Source organism: Tursiops truncatus, chromosome 2, assembly GCF_011762595.2.
Source record: "Tursiops truncatus isolate mTurTru1 chromosome 2, mTurTru1.mat.Y, whole genome shotgun sequence".
Taxonomy (NCBI): Eukaryota; Metazoa; Chordata; class Mammalia; order Artiodactyla; family Delphinidae; genus Tursiops; species Tursiops truncatus.
In genome coordinates, this window is record NC_047035.1 from 142,749,608 (window position 1) to 142,764,572 (window position 14,965).

General features: G+C 50.3%; 1 protein-coding gene across 6 annotated transcripts in view; it reads right to left on the minus strand.

The window, feature by feature from the left end:
* Positions 1-14,422, minus strand: part of IL16 (interleukin 16) — a 116,489-nt gene extending 102,067 nt beyond the window's left edge. For 2 of the 6 annotated variants that reach the window (XM_073801458.1, XM_073801461.1), the window contains exon 1: positions 14,091-14,419. In XM_073801458.1, coding sequence (XP_073657559.1) covers positions 14,091-14,130 — 40 coding nt within the window. In that variant the 5' untranslated portion in view covers positions 14,131-14,419. Of the gene's footprint in view, positions 1-14,090 lie in introns of all 6 variants that reach the window. The other 4 variants (XM_033852222.2, XM_073801459.1, XM_073801457.1 and 1 more) reach the window with 4 other exon arrangements.
* Positions 14,423-14,965: the final 543 nt, after the last annotated feature.

A 14,965-nucleotide genomic window follows, 5' to 3' on the forward strand; every position in this document is an offset into this window, starting at 1 on the left:
CGAGTGGCTTTCATTTCAAAGTGCACCCTCCCCACTTCACCTCCAAACCCCGGGGGTACGCTGGCTGGGGCCCAGAAAGGGGAGTGGGGAGTTTGGCAAGAGGACAGGTCTCAAACTCCTAGCCTGCCTTCAGTCTGAATAATTCTGCTCCAAACTGTTGACACATGAATTTTTATGAAAGATTTCAATTCTAAACAGGTTTCCATGGATAAAAAGAACTAGAAAACATCTGCTGTAGGTAATTATAATCCAACTCAGATTTTTTTTTTTTTTACCCTGTGGATATATGACCATCTTTGTGTTTTGGAAATAGAAATATTTGTTGAGGCATGTAGCAGAGCAGTTAAGATTGTAGAGTTTGGAGTCAGACAGGCTGGGGTTCAGTGCCACTTTCTAGCTGAGTGACCCTGGGCGAGTCACCTCGTCTCGCAGTTTGCGGGGATACACTACCTAACTCAGGGTTGCTGTTAAGGCTTAAACGAGATGATGCAGGAAAAGATTTTACCACAGAGCCTGGGGCAGGAAGAGTGCACAGGAAATGATTGGGTGTTTAGTGTGATTAATAAACGTCAGTGGAGGTGAATAAATATATAGCCGGGGCTTCAAGGAGGGGGCTGTCGCACCCTGATAGCTCATGCCCTCGTCATGCGTGGAATACAGGAGGTACCCTCAACTGTGGTCATGAATGTTGACCGCCACTTAACTGCAGGACAAAAAACAGAACAGAGGAGAGGAAAGGAATGGAGCCATCCTGTCCTTCCCAGCAGCCTGGAGAAAGGGAAAGAAGCCACAGGGCAGCATCCCGGGCTGCTTGGGGAAGTAAGGAAGGCTTGGCGCTCGGCTCCTTTGACGGGCTCTGCCAGAAACGGGAGGATTTCACTTGGTAAGAGAAGGAAGTGGATGGGACTTCCTTGGTGGTCTAGCGGTTAAGACTCCGCACTTCCACTGCAGGGGGAGTGGGTTCCATCCCTGGTCGGGGAAGATCCCGCATGCCGAGCTGCGTGGCCTAATTAATTAATTCAAATTTAAAAAAAAAGAGAAGGAAGATGCTGCCCTGTGTCCTCACGGAGCAAGGAATCTGCTGAGTCCTCCGACAACAGAAAGCAAGCAGCTTTATCAACCAAAGGAGCGCCAACCGTGGGACTGAAACCATGCGGAATTAGTCTAAAGCAAGTGGACCCTCATCTAAAGCAAGTGGAGTAACAGTCTTCCCAAGGCCTGTGGCAGGGCTGCCCACGCACCGTGCCCACCTGGGAGAGGGGAAGCATAGTGAGCAGTGGGGGGGCCTCCTCTGGTCTCTCCATCCTTCCTTCCACCGCCTTCCATATCCCCAGTCCCAAGGATGAGGTCTTGGCTGTTCAGGCAGAAATCCTAGAACCAGAAGCTCCCAGGGCTACAAAGCGAGGACAAGTGACAGCCCTCTCCCCACGCCAGCCTCTCAAACGGCTTCCTCCCCCACCCCTCTGCAACCAAAGGTGGCACCCGATTCCTACCCCAGTGACCATTTCCCCTCCTGCCCAACCCAGCACAGCCTCCAAACAGGTGCCCAAGTTCCAGCAACCGGGCCCCGTCCCCATGCAGGTCAGAGAAGCCAGCCTCCTGCGTCCGTTAGCTGCCACCTGGTCAGAACCGCTGCCTGAGGGACCTTCTCTCACCCGGGCCCACCTACCTCTCTGCTCACAGCCCCTGGGGCTTTGCTCTCCAACTGCCCAGCCGGGACCACGGAACCATTTATCCCGGGAAAGTCAGGGCCCGGGCCTGGGTCAGAGCCGGCAAAGAATGAGAAATGGACGCTCCTTTCTCACTCAGAGGCTGGTCTCAAATCGGATCTCAGGCGCTGATGGCTGGGATGCTGTGAGTCGGACAACGCTCTCACAACCTGCTCTGGACAGGTGACTCAGGGCAAATGTGTCCAACATGGCACCGGCTCGCTTGGAGACTCCCGACCTGAGCCATCTGACTTCTCTGCGTGAAGACGCTTGGTCCAAAAAGGCCGGGCTGCCAGCGCTGGGAAGCTCGGCTCAGAACAAATTCCACCATCTGCTGGGCTGGCAGAGAACACCCAGGAGGCCAGCGCCGCCCAGAACCCCAGAGCCCAGCGAGGTTCCTCGTTGCGGTCCCAGTTGACCCCTGCCTTCCTTGGATAACCTGGAAGTGGCTGGGAGGGCAGAAAGGTAACAAACGCTGCTCAGTGCCTCCAAAGGGCCTGGCATAACGTCAGCTCACACTATCTCGCCGTCCATCTTGTATATATTACCATCCTCATTTTACAGGTGAAAAGGTCACGGCACAGAGATTCACTGAGTACCTACTGTGTGCCAGACCTGGTGACCCTGGGTCATAGCCCACTCCTGGTTCAGCAAAATCCAGCGCCTTCCCAGGGGTCACCTAGCTAGCAAGGGATCCCGTCAGGAGTCTAATTGAGATCCACCCGACTCCAAAGCCCAGGCTCTTTTCATGGCATCATGCTGCCTCTCTATGCTAGGCTGTCCTTAAAATAAGAAACTGGCTCTCAGGAGCCAGTCTGGTCCCCACGCCAGTTGTAGGCATCAAAAGGGATGCCTCCAAGAGATCACTGGAAAAAATAAGTTATGTAACAAGTTTGAGCCCGTAGAAACTTCTGCTAGAAATGCAGATTCTCAGGCTGCATCTAGTCCTCTGGAATCAGAAACTCTGGGGGTTGGGCCTGGCACTCTGCTGGTGCAGGCCCTCCAGAATCATCAAGTTTGAGAACCGAGGACTTCACTTACGTAGAGCGTGTTGAGAACCGCGGCACAAAGGGACAAGGCACTCTGTGTGTCCTATCAGGATTCTCATTGCGTGGTTAGAGTGCTTTGCCCCCGCATGTCCCCTCGGAGAGCCTGATCTAAGGGTGACATTTAACCCGTCTGCCCCTTAATGACCATCCCACACATCTCGCCTAAGCACGGTCTCTGTGAGCTGTTTGTACGTGCCGGGCCGGGACTTCTGTGTGGCCCTCTCTTCTAACAAGTGGAATGCTTTCCTCTGCTCACCACCAAATGTTTCAGGGCTGACTGGGGGCTTTAATGAGGGTGTAGGTGCAACTCGTAGGAAGCCCTGGGAATTCCAAGCAAGGCTTTGGAGATCCAGGCACTACTGTGGGAACAAGGCCCACGGTCACAAGGGAGGCACTTTGGGGATAAAGCTGCCTTTGTCAGAGGGTGTAGGGGGCAGTTCCACATGGCAGGGCTGAGTCTGGGGCGCAGTGGAGTAACTTCTAAAGTGCAGGAAGCCTGGGCCTCGGTCAGTGTTGCCTGCTCTGCTCACACCTGCAGTGTAGTCAAGGCTGGGGCCCGGGGATCAACTGCCCAGGCTGTTTCACTGGCAGAAAGGTGGGGGGGCGATCTGGTAGCCCAGGTGTGAGGAGGCCAGCCTTGCCCTTCCCAGACCCCACAGCCTCCCTTCTACGCCTTGTCACCTGTACCTGAATCCACTTCCTGCCTCTCCATTTTTTTTTTAACATCTTTATTGGAGTATAATGGCTTTACAATGGTGTGTTAGTTTCTGCTTTATAACAAAGTGAATCAGCTATACGTATACATATATCCCCATATCCCCTCCCTCTTGCGTCTCCCTCCCACCCTCCCTATCCCACCCCTCTAGGTGGTCACAAAGCACCGAGCTGATCTCCCTGTGCTATGCGGCTGCTTCCCACTGGCTATCTATTTTACATTTGGTAGTGTATATATGTCCATGCCACTCTCTCACTTCGTCCCGGCTTACCTTTCCCCCTCCCCGTGTCCTCAAGTCCATTCTCTAATAGGTCTGCGTCTTTATTCCCATCTTGCCCCTAGGTTCTTCATGACCTTTTTTTTTTTTTAGATTCCATATATATGCGTTAGCATACGGTATTTGTTTTTCTCTTTCTGACTTACTTCAGTGTGTATGACAGACTCTAGGTCCATCCACCTCACTACAAATAACTCAATTTTGTTTCTTTTTGTGGCTGAGTAATATTCCAGTGTCTATACAATGGAATATTACTCTCTGTTTTTTAAAAGTCTGTATTAAATTTGTTACAATATTGCTTGTGTTTTATGTATTGTTTTTTTGGCCCTGAGGCATGTGGGATCCCAGCTCCCTGACCAGGGATCGAACCCACACCCCCTGCATTGGAAGGCAAAGTCTTAACCACTGGACCGCCATGGAAGCCCCCTGCCTCTCCATTTTCAGATGATACATGCTTGCTCACTCTCCAAAGGTGAATTCATTCCTGCCCAGACCTTTACAGACACAGGGTGGTTTCCCTCGTGGTGGAGACTGTATCATATCAGTGCCCTCCAGGACCTCTTCCAGAAAAAGGAGTCTTCCCTCTGCACCCTGACAGTCTCCATAGGCGAGCTCATTTCGTGCCTGAAGAAAGGCGGGAAGATGCAGCTGGGAGAGCCCCACCTGGGTGAGAAATGGGGCCCGCCTGAGCTACATGCCAAGCTCGGGCAAGGTCTTCCTATGGGATCTTGGTCGCGTCTCAACTTTGGTTTACTCTTCTGCCAAATGGAATTAAAAACTCCCACCGTGGGACTTTCCTGGTGGCGCAGTGGTTAAGGATCCTCCTGCCAATGCAGGGGACATGGGTTCGATCCCTGGTCTGGGAAGATCCTACGTGCCACGGAGCAACAAAGCCCGTGCGCCACAACTACTGAGCCTGCACTGTAGAGCCCGCATGCCACAGTTACTGAAGCCGAGCACCTACGGCCCACGCTCCGCAACAAGAGAAAACACCGCAATGAGAAGCCCGTGCACCGCAACGAAGAGTAGCCACCACTCACCACAACTAGAGAAAGCCCGTGCGCAGCAACGAAGACCCAACATGGCCAAAAAATAAAAAGTAAAAAATAACAAAAAACTCCCACTGCAGGGTGTTAGAGGGAAGGAGACAACAGGAGAGGGAGCCCCTGTGAACAGCTCTACAAACTTTTGCTGTTAGAAGTAACCACATGCTTTTGTTTTGGTTTTGGAATACAAGACACCAAGGAGATTGAGGGTTTGGGCAAATGTCACCCTCACCTTGACACCTTCATGCATCTGTCACAGCTCAATGTGTGCTTTAAAGGAATTAAAACATCACTCTCTGATAATTATTCTTGTATCTACTTCTTTAGGGAAATGGTTCAAGTTTCTATCAAAATAATTTCGATTATCCATGGATTTCTTCATTCATGTTGTTTTCAACACAGATATTGTAAAAATGTAATAACATAGCAAGTATATTGCAAAAACGTAATGAAGTATCTAAAATGAAGTATCATAAATTATCAAACAGTAAAAACATAAAAAAGAGGGCTTCCCTAGTGGCGCAGTGGTTGAGAGTCCGCCTGCCGATGCAGGGGACACGGGTTCGTGCCCCGGCCCGGGAAGATCCCACTTTTTGCGGAGCGGCTGGGCCCGTGAGCCATGGCCGCTGAGCTTGTGCATCCGGAGCCTGTGCTCTGCAACGGGAGAGGCCGCAACAGTGAGAGGCCCGCGTACCGCAAAAAACAAAAAAAAAGGATTTTTTTTTTTTTTAGAGCAGTGTTAAGTTTACAGAAAAATTGCACAGAAAGTACAGAGTGTTCCCGTATGCTCCACTCACGGTCTCTCCTATTATTAACATCCTGCATTCTTACAATTGGTAAATCAATACTGAGACATTGTGATTGACTAAATTCCACAGGTTACATCAGGGTTCGCTCTCTGGGTTGCATATTCTGTGGGCCTTGACAAATGCATAACATCATGTATTTACCATTATGGTGCCATGCAGAGCAGTGTGCCACTGCCCTGAAAAGCCCTGGGGCCCACACATTACTCCTCCCCAAGGCTTTGCATTGCTGTTTCAAAATAAAGTCCAAATTCTTTACCACGTCCGGAAAGACTTACATGGTCTTGCCCCTCTTAGTCTCCCCTTTGCTGAAGAAGCCACGCCCATGTCACTCTAAAGCTTTTTTCCAAGCTGTTTCCTCTTCCAGGAATTTCCTACTTCCAGATCTTCCTAAGGCTGTCTCCTTCCTGCCTTGATATCCTAAATGTGACCTTTCCTCTCCACCCCGTCTACACTAGGCCCCAGCTACTCCCCATCTCGTCTCCTTTTCTTCATAGAACTCGTCATCATCTGAAGGTGTCTTGTAGTCTATTCGGTCTCTAGTCTGTATCTCTGTGCCCCATGGACAGTCAAGCACCCCAAACAGGAATTCACCAGCTTTGTTCACTGCAGGGTCTCCAGCCCTAGGACATGCCTGTTCTAGAAGGGCTCGGTAAACAGTTACTGAATGAATCAACCCCAAACCGAATGAATAGATGAATGACTAATGCCATGTAATGAGCTTCTGCACTCGTTTGTATTTTAGCGTTTACAGAGAGCTCTGGCAGACATTTTCTTCATCTAATTTATGTGACTAGGCTCAGACTTAGACAGAACTTCAAAAACATATTCACACCCTCTCTCCTAGTCTCTCAAGGTCACTGATGGGGACAGAGTGAGAATGTTCTCTGCAAGGGAAAAGAGTTCATTTCTGAGAGCACCAATAACCCTTTGGATTGGCCGAGCAGAGTCACTTGGTTTCATTCATAGCTGTGGGATGAAGAAAAACACTTGGAGATACAGAACCTTGACTGATGAATAATAGGAACAACTGGGACTTCCCTGGCAGTTCCCTGGTGAGACTCTGAGCTTCCACCGCAGGGGGCACAGGTTCGATCTCTGGCTGGGGAACTGACATCCCTCATGCTGCGTGGTGCGGACAAAAATAGTAATGATAATAATAATAGTAACAACTGTCACTCGTGCAGCGCCTGCTATGAGCCAGACACTTCACTAAGTACTGACAACACAGCATCTATCTCCCAACTCTAATCGTAGGGTTGGCGCCATTCGTTATCCCTATTTTCCGGACGAGGAAGGGAGAAAACGGTTTTCCCAAGGCACGGAGCCAGCCTTTGAACCCAAGGTTATCTGACAACAAAGTCCAGGCAATCCTGGCCCTTGGAATAAACGTTGAATAAATAAACTGTGCCATGTTGAGCAATCTGGAAATCCCTACCCATCCCCGGCCGTGCAGTCACATGGGTGGGAGGTTGAGAAAGGGTTAAACACCAAACCAGGAGGGAAGGATTGGTGTCTGGGCGGTGCTTTTTCAAGGCCAAGATCAGGATGGTTTGCACAGCAAGCTCCCCCTTCACCAGGCCACAAGAAAAGGCCAGGTATTAATGAATGACACACCCAGGGGGAGGAGAGGGCGCTGGGGATGTTTCCACTCAGTAAGATTTTGGCAGGAACCGTGTGTTCGGTCCAAGGGCGTAGAGACAGTCAAGTGCCCCGTCTTTTCTGGCTCTCATAGGATGCCGGAGCTCCCCCAGCCGGGGGGCCCGGCCCCCTCCGGAGCGTGTTCACACAGGACAGGGGACGAGCCGAGGTGGAGCAAGCCTGGCCAGCCGGGGAGGCTGCCCGTCCCCCTCCTGCAGTCCTTCTGCCCACACAATTATCTGAGGAATGCCGCTTCCTGCCTTGCATCAGAAAGTAACATTTTTAAATTTGAAGAAATCCCTGCTTTCTTTTCTTCATTTGTTATTGTCGTGACATGACTGACTCAATAAGTAAAAATTTTCAGTCCCTGCCCAAGGTCGCAGACTGTCTCCCTTGGCTTGAAGTTCCTCCAGACTCTTCGTGCCTTCTCCCACCTCCGCGCCTCGGCACACAATGCGCTTTCTAACTCCCAGAGCCCCTGCTTCCCGGCCAGCTCTCCTGTGTTTTTCAAGGTTTGGCTCAGAGTCCTCTCCTCCAGGAAGTCTTCCCTGACACCTCCCTCCCAACTCACTGATGGAATTAGGAGCTGCCCTTCTTTTTGGCGGGGCGGGGCGGTGGAGAGGAGAATGCAATTTCTTTTTTTTTTTAATTAATTTTTATTGGAGTATAGTTGCTTTACAATGTTGTGTTAGTTTCTGCTGTACAGCAAAGTGAATCAGCTATACATATACACATATCCCCTCTTTTTTGATTTCCTTCCCATTTAGGTCACCACGGTGCATTGAGTAGAGTTCCTAGCGCTATGCAGTAGGTCCTCATTAGTTATCTACATTATACATGGTATCAAGAGTGTATATGTGTCGATCCCAATCTCCCAATTCCTCCCACACCCCACGTTCCTCCTTGGTATCCATATGTTTGTTCTCTACGTCTCTATTTCTGCTTTGCAAATAAGATCATCTGTACCATTTTTCTAGATTCCACATATATGCGTTAATATACAATATTTGTTTTTCTCTTTCTGACTTACTTCATTCTGTATGACACTCTCTAGGTCCATTTACATCTCTACAAATGACCCAATTTCGTTCCTTTTTATGGCTGAGTAATATTCCATTGTATATATGTACCACACATAGCCAGGACTTGGAAGCAACCTAAATGTCCATCAACAGATGAATGGAAAAAGGAGCTGCCCTTCTGTACACTCAAAGCTCTCTCATCTGGGTCTTACCCGGTAACTGTGAGACCCTTGATGCCAGGGACTGTGTCTCCTCTCTCTCTCTCTCTCTCTCTCTCTTGCCCTACACAGTCCTTGGCACAAAGTGGATGTTAAATACCTGTTAGAGGAAGAGATGAGAAGAAGAAAAGAAACAGGGCAAAAAGGCAGGAGGAAGGAGGGAGAGAGGGATCTTTGTGGTCAGATGCATAGCCGCAGATATAATATAGACGTAGAGACAGACGGATATAACTGACTGCATGCCCAGGGATGCATATGTGCACCACCGCAGGGTCTGTGCAGGAAGAGCGCTGGTCCAGGAGTCCAGAGGCCTGAGCTCTTACCACGAGGCTGCTGCGGACTGGCTGTGTGACCTGGGAGAAGCCACGCCCCCTTCTGAGCTGCAGATGTCTCCTTTGTAACATGTGTGATTATAAGACTTCAATAAGAATGCTGTCGCTGCCTGACGTGCGGTGGTGTTTCCACAAGCATCAGCGCTGCCCTCCTTCAACCGCCTTCTGCCCGCGATGCCCCAGACGCCATCCACAGTGGGAAGGGCAGCATGCAGGGTGCCGGAGCCAGAAGCCCCTGGGTCTGGACCCTCTCCATTGCCATTCTCATTCCATCACAGCTGTTCAGACACTCGAAACGTATCTGCCCTACACTGCATGGTACCCATTTTGGTTGCTTCTGTGTCCATTTTCCCAGTGACAGATGCACGTACTGGCTCCAATTCCTGGACCCGTCTGGACTGCATCAGGAACTAGAAGGCAGCCCCAGTGAAAACAGCTTGGTCCCTATCACCCTGACCCCGTGGGGACCCCCCGTGAGGCCCTAGGACACACGAGTATATACGGAGCCTTGGCACGGTTCTCCCCACCACCCAAGGGTCCAGTTCCCACGAAAGGGCACCTGCCCCATCTCCTCCATCCTGGCCTGTGCCTAAACCCACTGACAGACCCCGGAGCCCCAACCGGAGCTCCCGGAGCCCGTGCCCTGTCTGCACCACTAACTATATCTGCTTCCTCTCAGCCCCCCAAAACCTTCTGCTTGATGCTGTCCCCTTCTCCCAAAACCCCAGCCAAAATCTGCACTTGAACCCATTGTGAGGCCTCCCCAGCAGACTTGGGGGCCTTTACCACCAAGGGTTCTGCCCTCACGGCCAAGGCAGGACAAGGCAGGTTCTGTACTTCATTAAACCAGGCCCTTAAATCTAGTGACATGTTATATATTATTAGGAAAAACTGAAAGCAACTGAGAAGGGGAATGGAAGAGCTCTCTGGGGTGAGAATAATGTTCCCACCACGCTAAGAGTTTGTCTTACACAGGTGTATCTATGTGTCAAAATTAATCAAATGGTACACATAAGATATGTACATGCACTGTGTGTAAATTTTACCTAAAAGGAGAATAGTAGGCAAACCCTGAACTTGATTTAATTACATCCATGTTGAACTGTTTAGAAGTGAAGTGCAATGGTGCCTGAAACTTATTTGGAAATGTATTCAAAAAATAAGATTCATGCATGGGTGGATGGATAGAGGGGCGGATGGTCACGTGAGAAGGCAAATGAAGTGTTACTTATGGAAGCTAGACAGTGGGTATGTGCTTGTTAGACTACGGTTCTTTCCACCTTCCTGTATGTTTGAACGTTTTTAATAAGATTTTGGAAAAAATACCACTGAAAGCAATCTGAAGGGTCCATAATGTGGGGGCCATAATGGTGATGGTTCTGAAAACTTTGCAGGAACTGAGAACCCTAACCCCAAGTGGAAACGTCAGCACGGGAATCAGTCTGTACGTACCTCAGGATCATTATTGTTATTTTTCAGCCACATGCTAAGAACTCAAGCTTTAGAATGAAACAGACCTGCCCTGGGTTCAAATCTCAGTCCTGCCACTCACCATTTGGATAAGCTCCCCAGGCCTCATTTTGGCTTACCTATACGATCAAGACAAGGCATTGGCCTCATAGGGCTGTGGGGGGAAGATGCAGTGAGTCAGTGCCCATCAGGGTCCTAAATCAGCGCCTGATGCTAAAAGCGCCCAGGTGGAGGGAGGTGCTAGTAATTGCAGAGAGATTTCCAGGAGGCACCCTCGGGGGTTGGCCGCCAGATGTGGGGAACAGAGAGAACCGGCTGTCACACGGAGAGAGGGCTGTTGAGACCTGGCCTCCAGCAAAATCTCTTTTCCCCTGAGCTAACAAGTCTCGAGGATGATTTTTTAAAAGATTCTGCAAGGAAAACAGACTGGATGGAAGGATGCTTACAGAGCTCACAGTGACAAAGTTAAGCTCGTAAGAGTTGAGACAGTTCTCTTTTCTCATCCTTATTCTTCGGCATGCTGTTCTCTTTACCTAGAGCTTGCTTCCCTACCTCTGCACCTGACCTCGCTCCTATACACCTGCACACAGCTCAAAGGGCACCTCCTCAGGGAGGCCCGCCCTGACCACTAGACTAGGCCGGTTCCCTGGTTAGAGCCTCTCATTGCAACTAACCCTCTTTGGTCTGTCATACAGAGTGAAATCAGTCAAAAAGAGAAAAACGAATATTGTAAATTAACGCATATGTGTGTGGAATCTAGAAAAATGGTACAGATGAACTTATTTGCAAAGCAGAAATAGAGACACAGACGTAGAGAAAAAAAGTATGGACGCCAAGGGGGGAAAGGGGGGTGGGATGGATTGGGAGATTGGGATTGACATGTATACACTACTATGTATAAAATAGATAACTAAGGAGAACTTGCTGTATAGCACAGGGATCTCTACTCAATGCTCTGTGGTGACCTAAATGGGAAGGAAATCCACAAAAGAGGGGGATATATGTATATGTATAGCTGACTTACTTTGTTGTACAGCAGAAACTAACGCAACACTGTAAAGCAACTATACTCCAAAAAAAAAAAAAAACTAACCCTCTTGTCATTATATTGATACTTGTATGATTGTTTAATCTCAAGTCTCCCATCAGATCATCAGAGCCCAGCACGATGCCTGAAGCACAGACTGCTCTAAATAAATAATCTGTTGAGAATGAATTCCAAGTGTTTGAGATAGTGACTTCACTCTTTGTAGGTCGAAAAATAAATAGAAAATCTGTGGTGGGGTGGGAAAGGCAATAAAATAAAGCCAGCTACGTCCATGCCTGTCCCAGGCAACATTATATACCTCCTTACCATTAGAGGTGGATGGCAGGGCTTCCCTGGTGGCGCAGTGGTTGAGAGTACGCCTGCCGATGCAGGGGACATGGGTTCGTGCCCCGGTTCGGGAAGATCCCACATGCCGCGGAGCGGCTGGGCCCGTGAGCCATGGCCACTGAGCCTGCGCGTCCGGAGCCTGTGCTCCGCAACGGGAGAGGCCACAGCAGTGAGAGGCCCGCGTACCGCAAAAAAAAAAGAAAGAAAGAAAGAAAAAGATGGATGGCAGCGTCCAATGTGGTTTTACTTTGTTTTGGGGAGAAGAGCAGGGGTGAGGCGGGAGAAAGCATACGGCAGAATTCTCCTCAAACCCCACCCCCGCCCTCCAGCCCTACACAGACCCTCCCTCTGCATCTCACAGGCCCGGCCCCTCCCTGCCGACAGCTGGCCATGGGGACTCACAAGGGCCCCCAGGTATATCTTGATTCCATTTTCTGCCGGAAGGAACGGAGGCACCTGTGGAGGAGATCACGTGACCCAACTATTGCTGGGGGTACAACCAACCACCTTGTCACGTGCTCAGAATCTGCACGTGGGGAAAGGCAGCGCGAGAAGGGTTCTTAGAGACCATCTCTCCTTAACACCTTCCATCCACCTTACAGACAGCGACAGTGAGTCCTGGATACGGGAAGGGGCTTATCCAAGGTCACAATGCTGTGTAAGAATGTAACTGAACGGGTGTCCGTGCATTGAACCCCCAACCTTCCAGCTACTGAACTCAGAGGAAAGAAGGGACTCGATCACCGTCGAGAAGTGATGCTGTGGGTTGTTGCCCCAGGACTGAGTACTCATTCTCACAGCTGGCACACAGCTTGCCTGGAACAGCTCAGAGCGGAACCTCTCTCCAGGACTTACCCTCAGCTGAAGGCAGCGGCCTCTCCCCAGGACAGCCCACATGCAGTGTTGGGTCATTGCAAGGGTACAAAGCCCCATGGGATCGGCTGGACTGGCTGAGGTTTGTGTTGGAGCAACGCTCTCCAGTGAACTTCCTACACGCACCAGGGAAACCCAACCAGAGATGGTGATGCAGCCAGGGACAGGAAGCGGCAGGACCCCATGGAAATAAAAATGAAGGAAATGCTTTCGGCACACGTCAAGCGCCTACTAAATACCAGGTGAAGTCCAGTCCTCGAAGATCCCCCAGTGTAAGAAAATGCATCCTGTACTTTATCTCTGAAGCTTGGCCCACCTTCTGCAAGAGAGGGAGGCCATGGCCACTTGGGCCCCTCGAGAACTCCTTCTTTCATCCCCAAGGGCTGAGCGCTCTGTGAGGGTTCCTGTGTCACGACAGGGGAACAGGGGAGCAGCTGCTTTGGGGGTTGAAACGTTCTCTGTATCGCACAGAGGCTGCTCGGGCCATTTCACCAGCTTCATCTCATTTACGGCTTCTATAGTCCTGTGTGGTAGGAATTTATGACCCCTGTTTTGCAGAGGAGGAAACTGAGCCATAGCGAGGTTAAATACCTTTCCCCACACCAACTAGCCTGTTCATCTCAGAGCCAAGATTCCGTCCCCACAGCCCGGGTTCTGGGCCCCTGTGCCCCACTGTCTTTCTTCAGAATTCAGAGAATTCTTTAACAGAACCTAACCAAATGGATCCCAGGGTTCTAGCCGTCTCTATCATATCTTCCTGGAGCAGAAAGAGCCAGAATGTGCCTTTGACCCGCCTTGCTCTCCTTTTTAAAGAAAACCACGTGTTTATTCTCTTATGCCAAAGTTACGACAGAGCTGAAGTTTTGCCAAGTGTTGACTTTAAAAGCTAGGCTGAGGGGTTAAAATCCTTTTCCCTGATGCCTGTTTGTTTATGCTTCTGGAGCAAAGGAAGGAGGTTGTCATAAGAAATGATCTGATCCACGGGGCTGTACCTGCAACAAGGCAGGGAGTCTGGCCGGGGTACCTGGCGCCCCTCCCGGGGCTCAGATCCATGAGGCTCAGGGGGCCCCCTGCTCCGGAGACCTGCTCCCCGGTCTCCCCCAGGTGCTGAGCAGCTCCCCCTTGTGTTCTGCATCCTGCTAGAAGCGGAGTCCAGGCATGGGGACCCTGACGGCTTTGAGCATTTAGATATTGATATCCCCACCCCTGAGTGTTGCCAGGACCACTCACAGAGGAAGAACGGGCAGGTAGGAAGCAGCTGCCCTGGCCAGGGCTCACTCTCATCCCCCTTGGGGGTCCTGTGATACATCCATCTCTCACCCCTCCACCAAGCAGCCTAGTGAGCATTCAGCCAGCCTCTGTGAGGACAACGCAGACAGACTGGGAGGGACTGTGTCCCGCTGCACCGCACACGTGCACACACACACCACACACACCACACCACACGGCATAACCAAAATTATGCTTACCTAGGTTTCCACCCCTCGGTGTCCAAAAACAAAGTCAAACCCTCCATCCCCACCTCCCCGTGAAGCCCCTAGAAGCCGCCTCACTCACCATTCTCCCTTCCAGGGAAGAGTCTCTTCTGCAAACTCATGACGGGGGCTCCAGGGAGGAGGGAGCGCCGTGACCGGTCCCTTCTGAGTATAACTGATTCACTTTGTTATAAAGCAGAAACTAACACACCATTGTAAAGCAATTATACTCTAATAAAGATGTTAAAAAAAAAAAAAAGAAGTCGCGGGGGATCAACGGCAGCTTCTAGGGCTGGGAGTATTTGAATGGGAGTTAAAATTACAAAGTAACTCCTCGTTAGAACTGTTTTTTTTCGGCAGGGAGGGAGGAAAAAAAATCCCTTTCCCTCTGCCAGCAAATCTTTAACATCTCAAAACGGTCGCTTCCAACTCCTGCCCTCCTTGCGAAGCAAATGTGTGGAAGGCGATGTTGTTTCACTGAATCAAGCCCTCAGATCATAAGCCTTTTCCGGTACCACAAACAGAAATGCAAAACCTCAAACTTTCCCTTGGCCTCGGCGTCTGTCGTGAGCGGGCAGAACACGCTTTCTGAGACTGAACGTATGGGAAATGTGCTAAACTTGTCAGATCACCCCAAGCCCTCGACGCGGCTTGCCCCCTCCCCACCCTACATCTTTCTTTCTTTTTCATGGGTTCTGGTGTGTTTATGTAATTGCGAAGGACAAACACAACACCTCCAGTCCTTTGCCCAAAGTCGAAGTGATTCATTTTCTCCTTTACACACGCCGCACACAAACACAGTGCCTGTTTAATCCAAGTGAAAACGCCTTTCATAAAATCTGCAAAGGGCTGGGGCAGAGCGAGGCATGGTGAATGCAGCCTGTGTCCTGAGGGCAGTTGGGCTTGGGGGAAGGTGGAGGCTGACTCTAATCGAGGCAAACAGAAGGCGCTCTGACT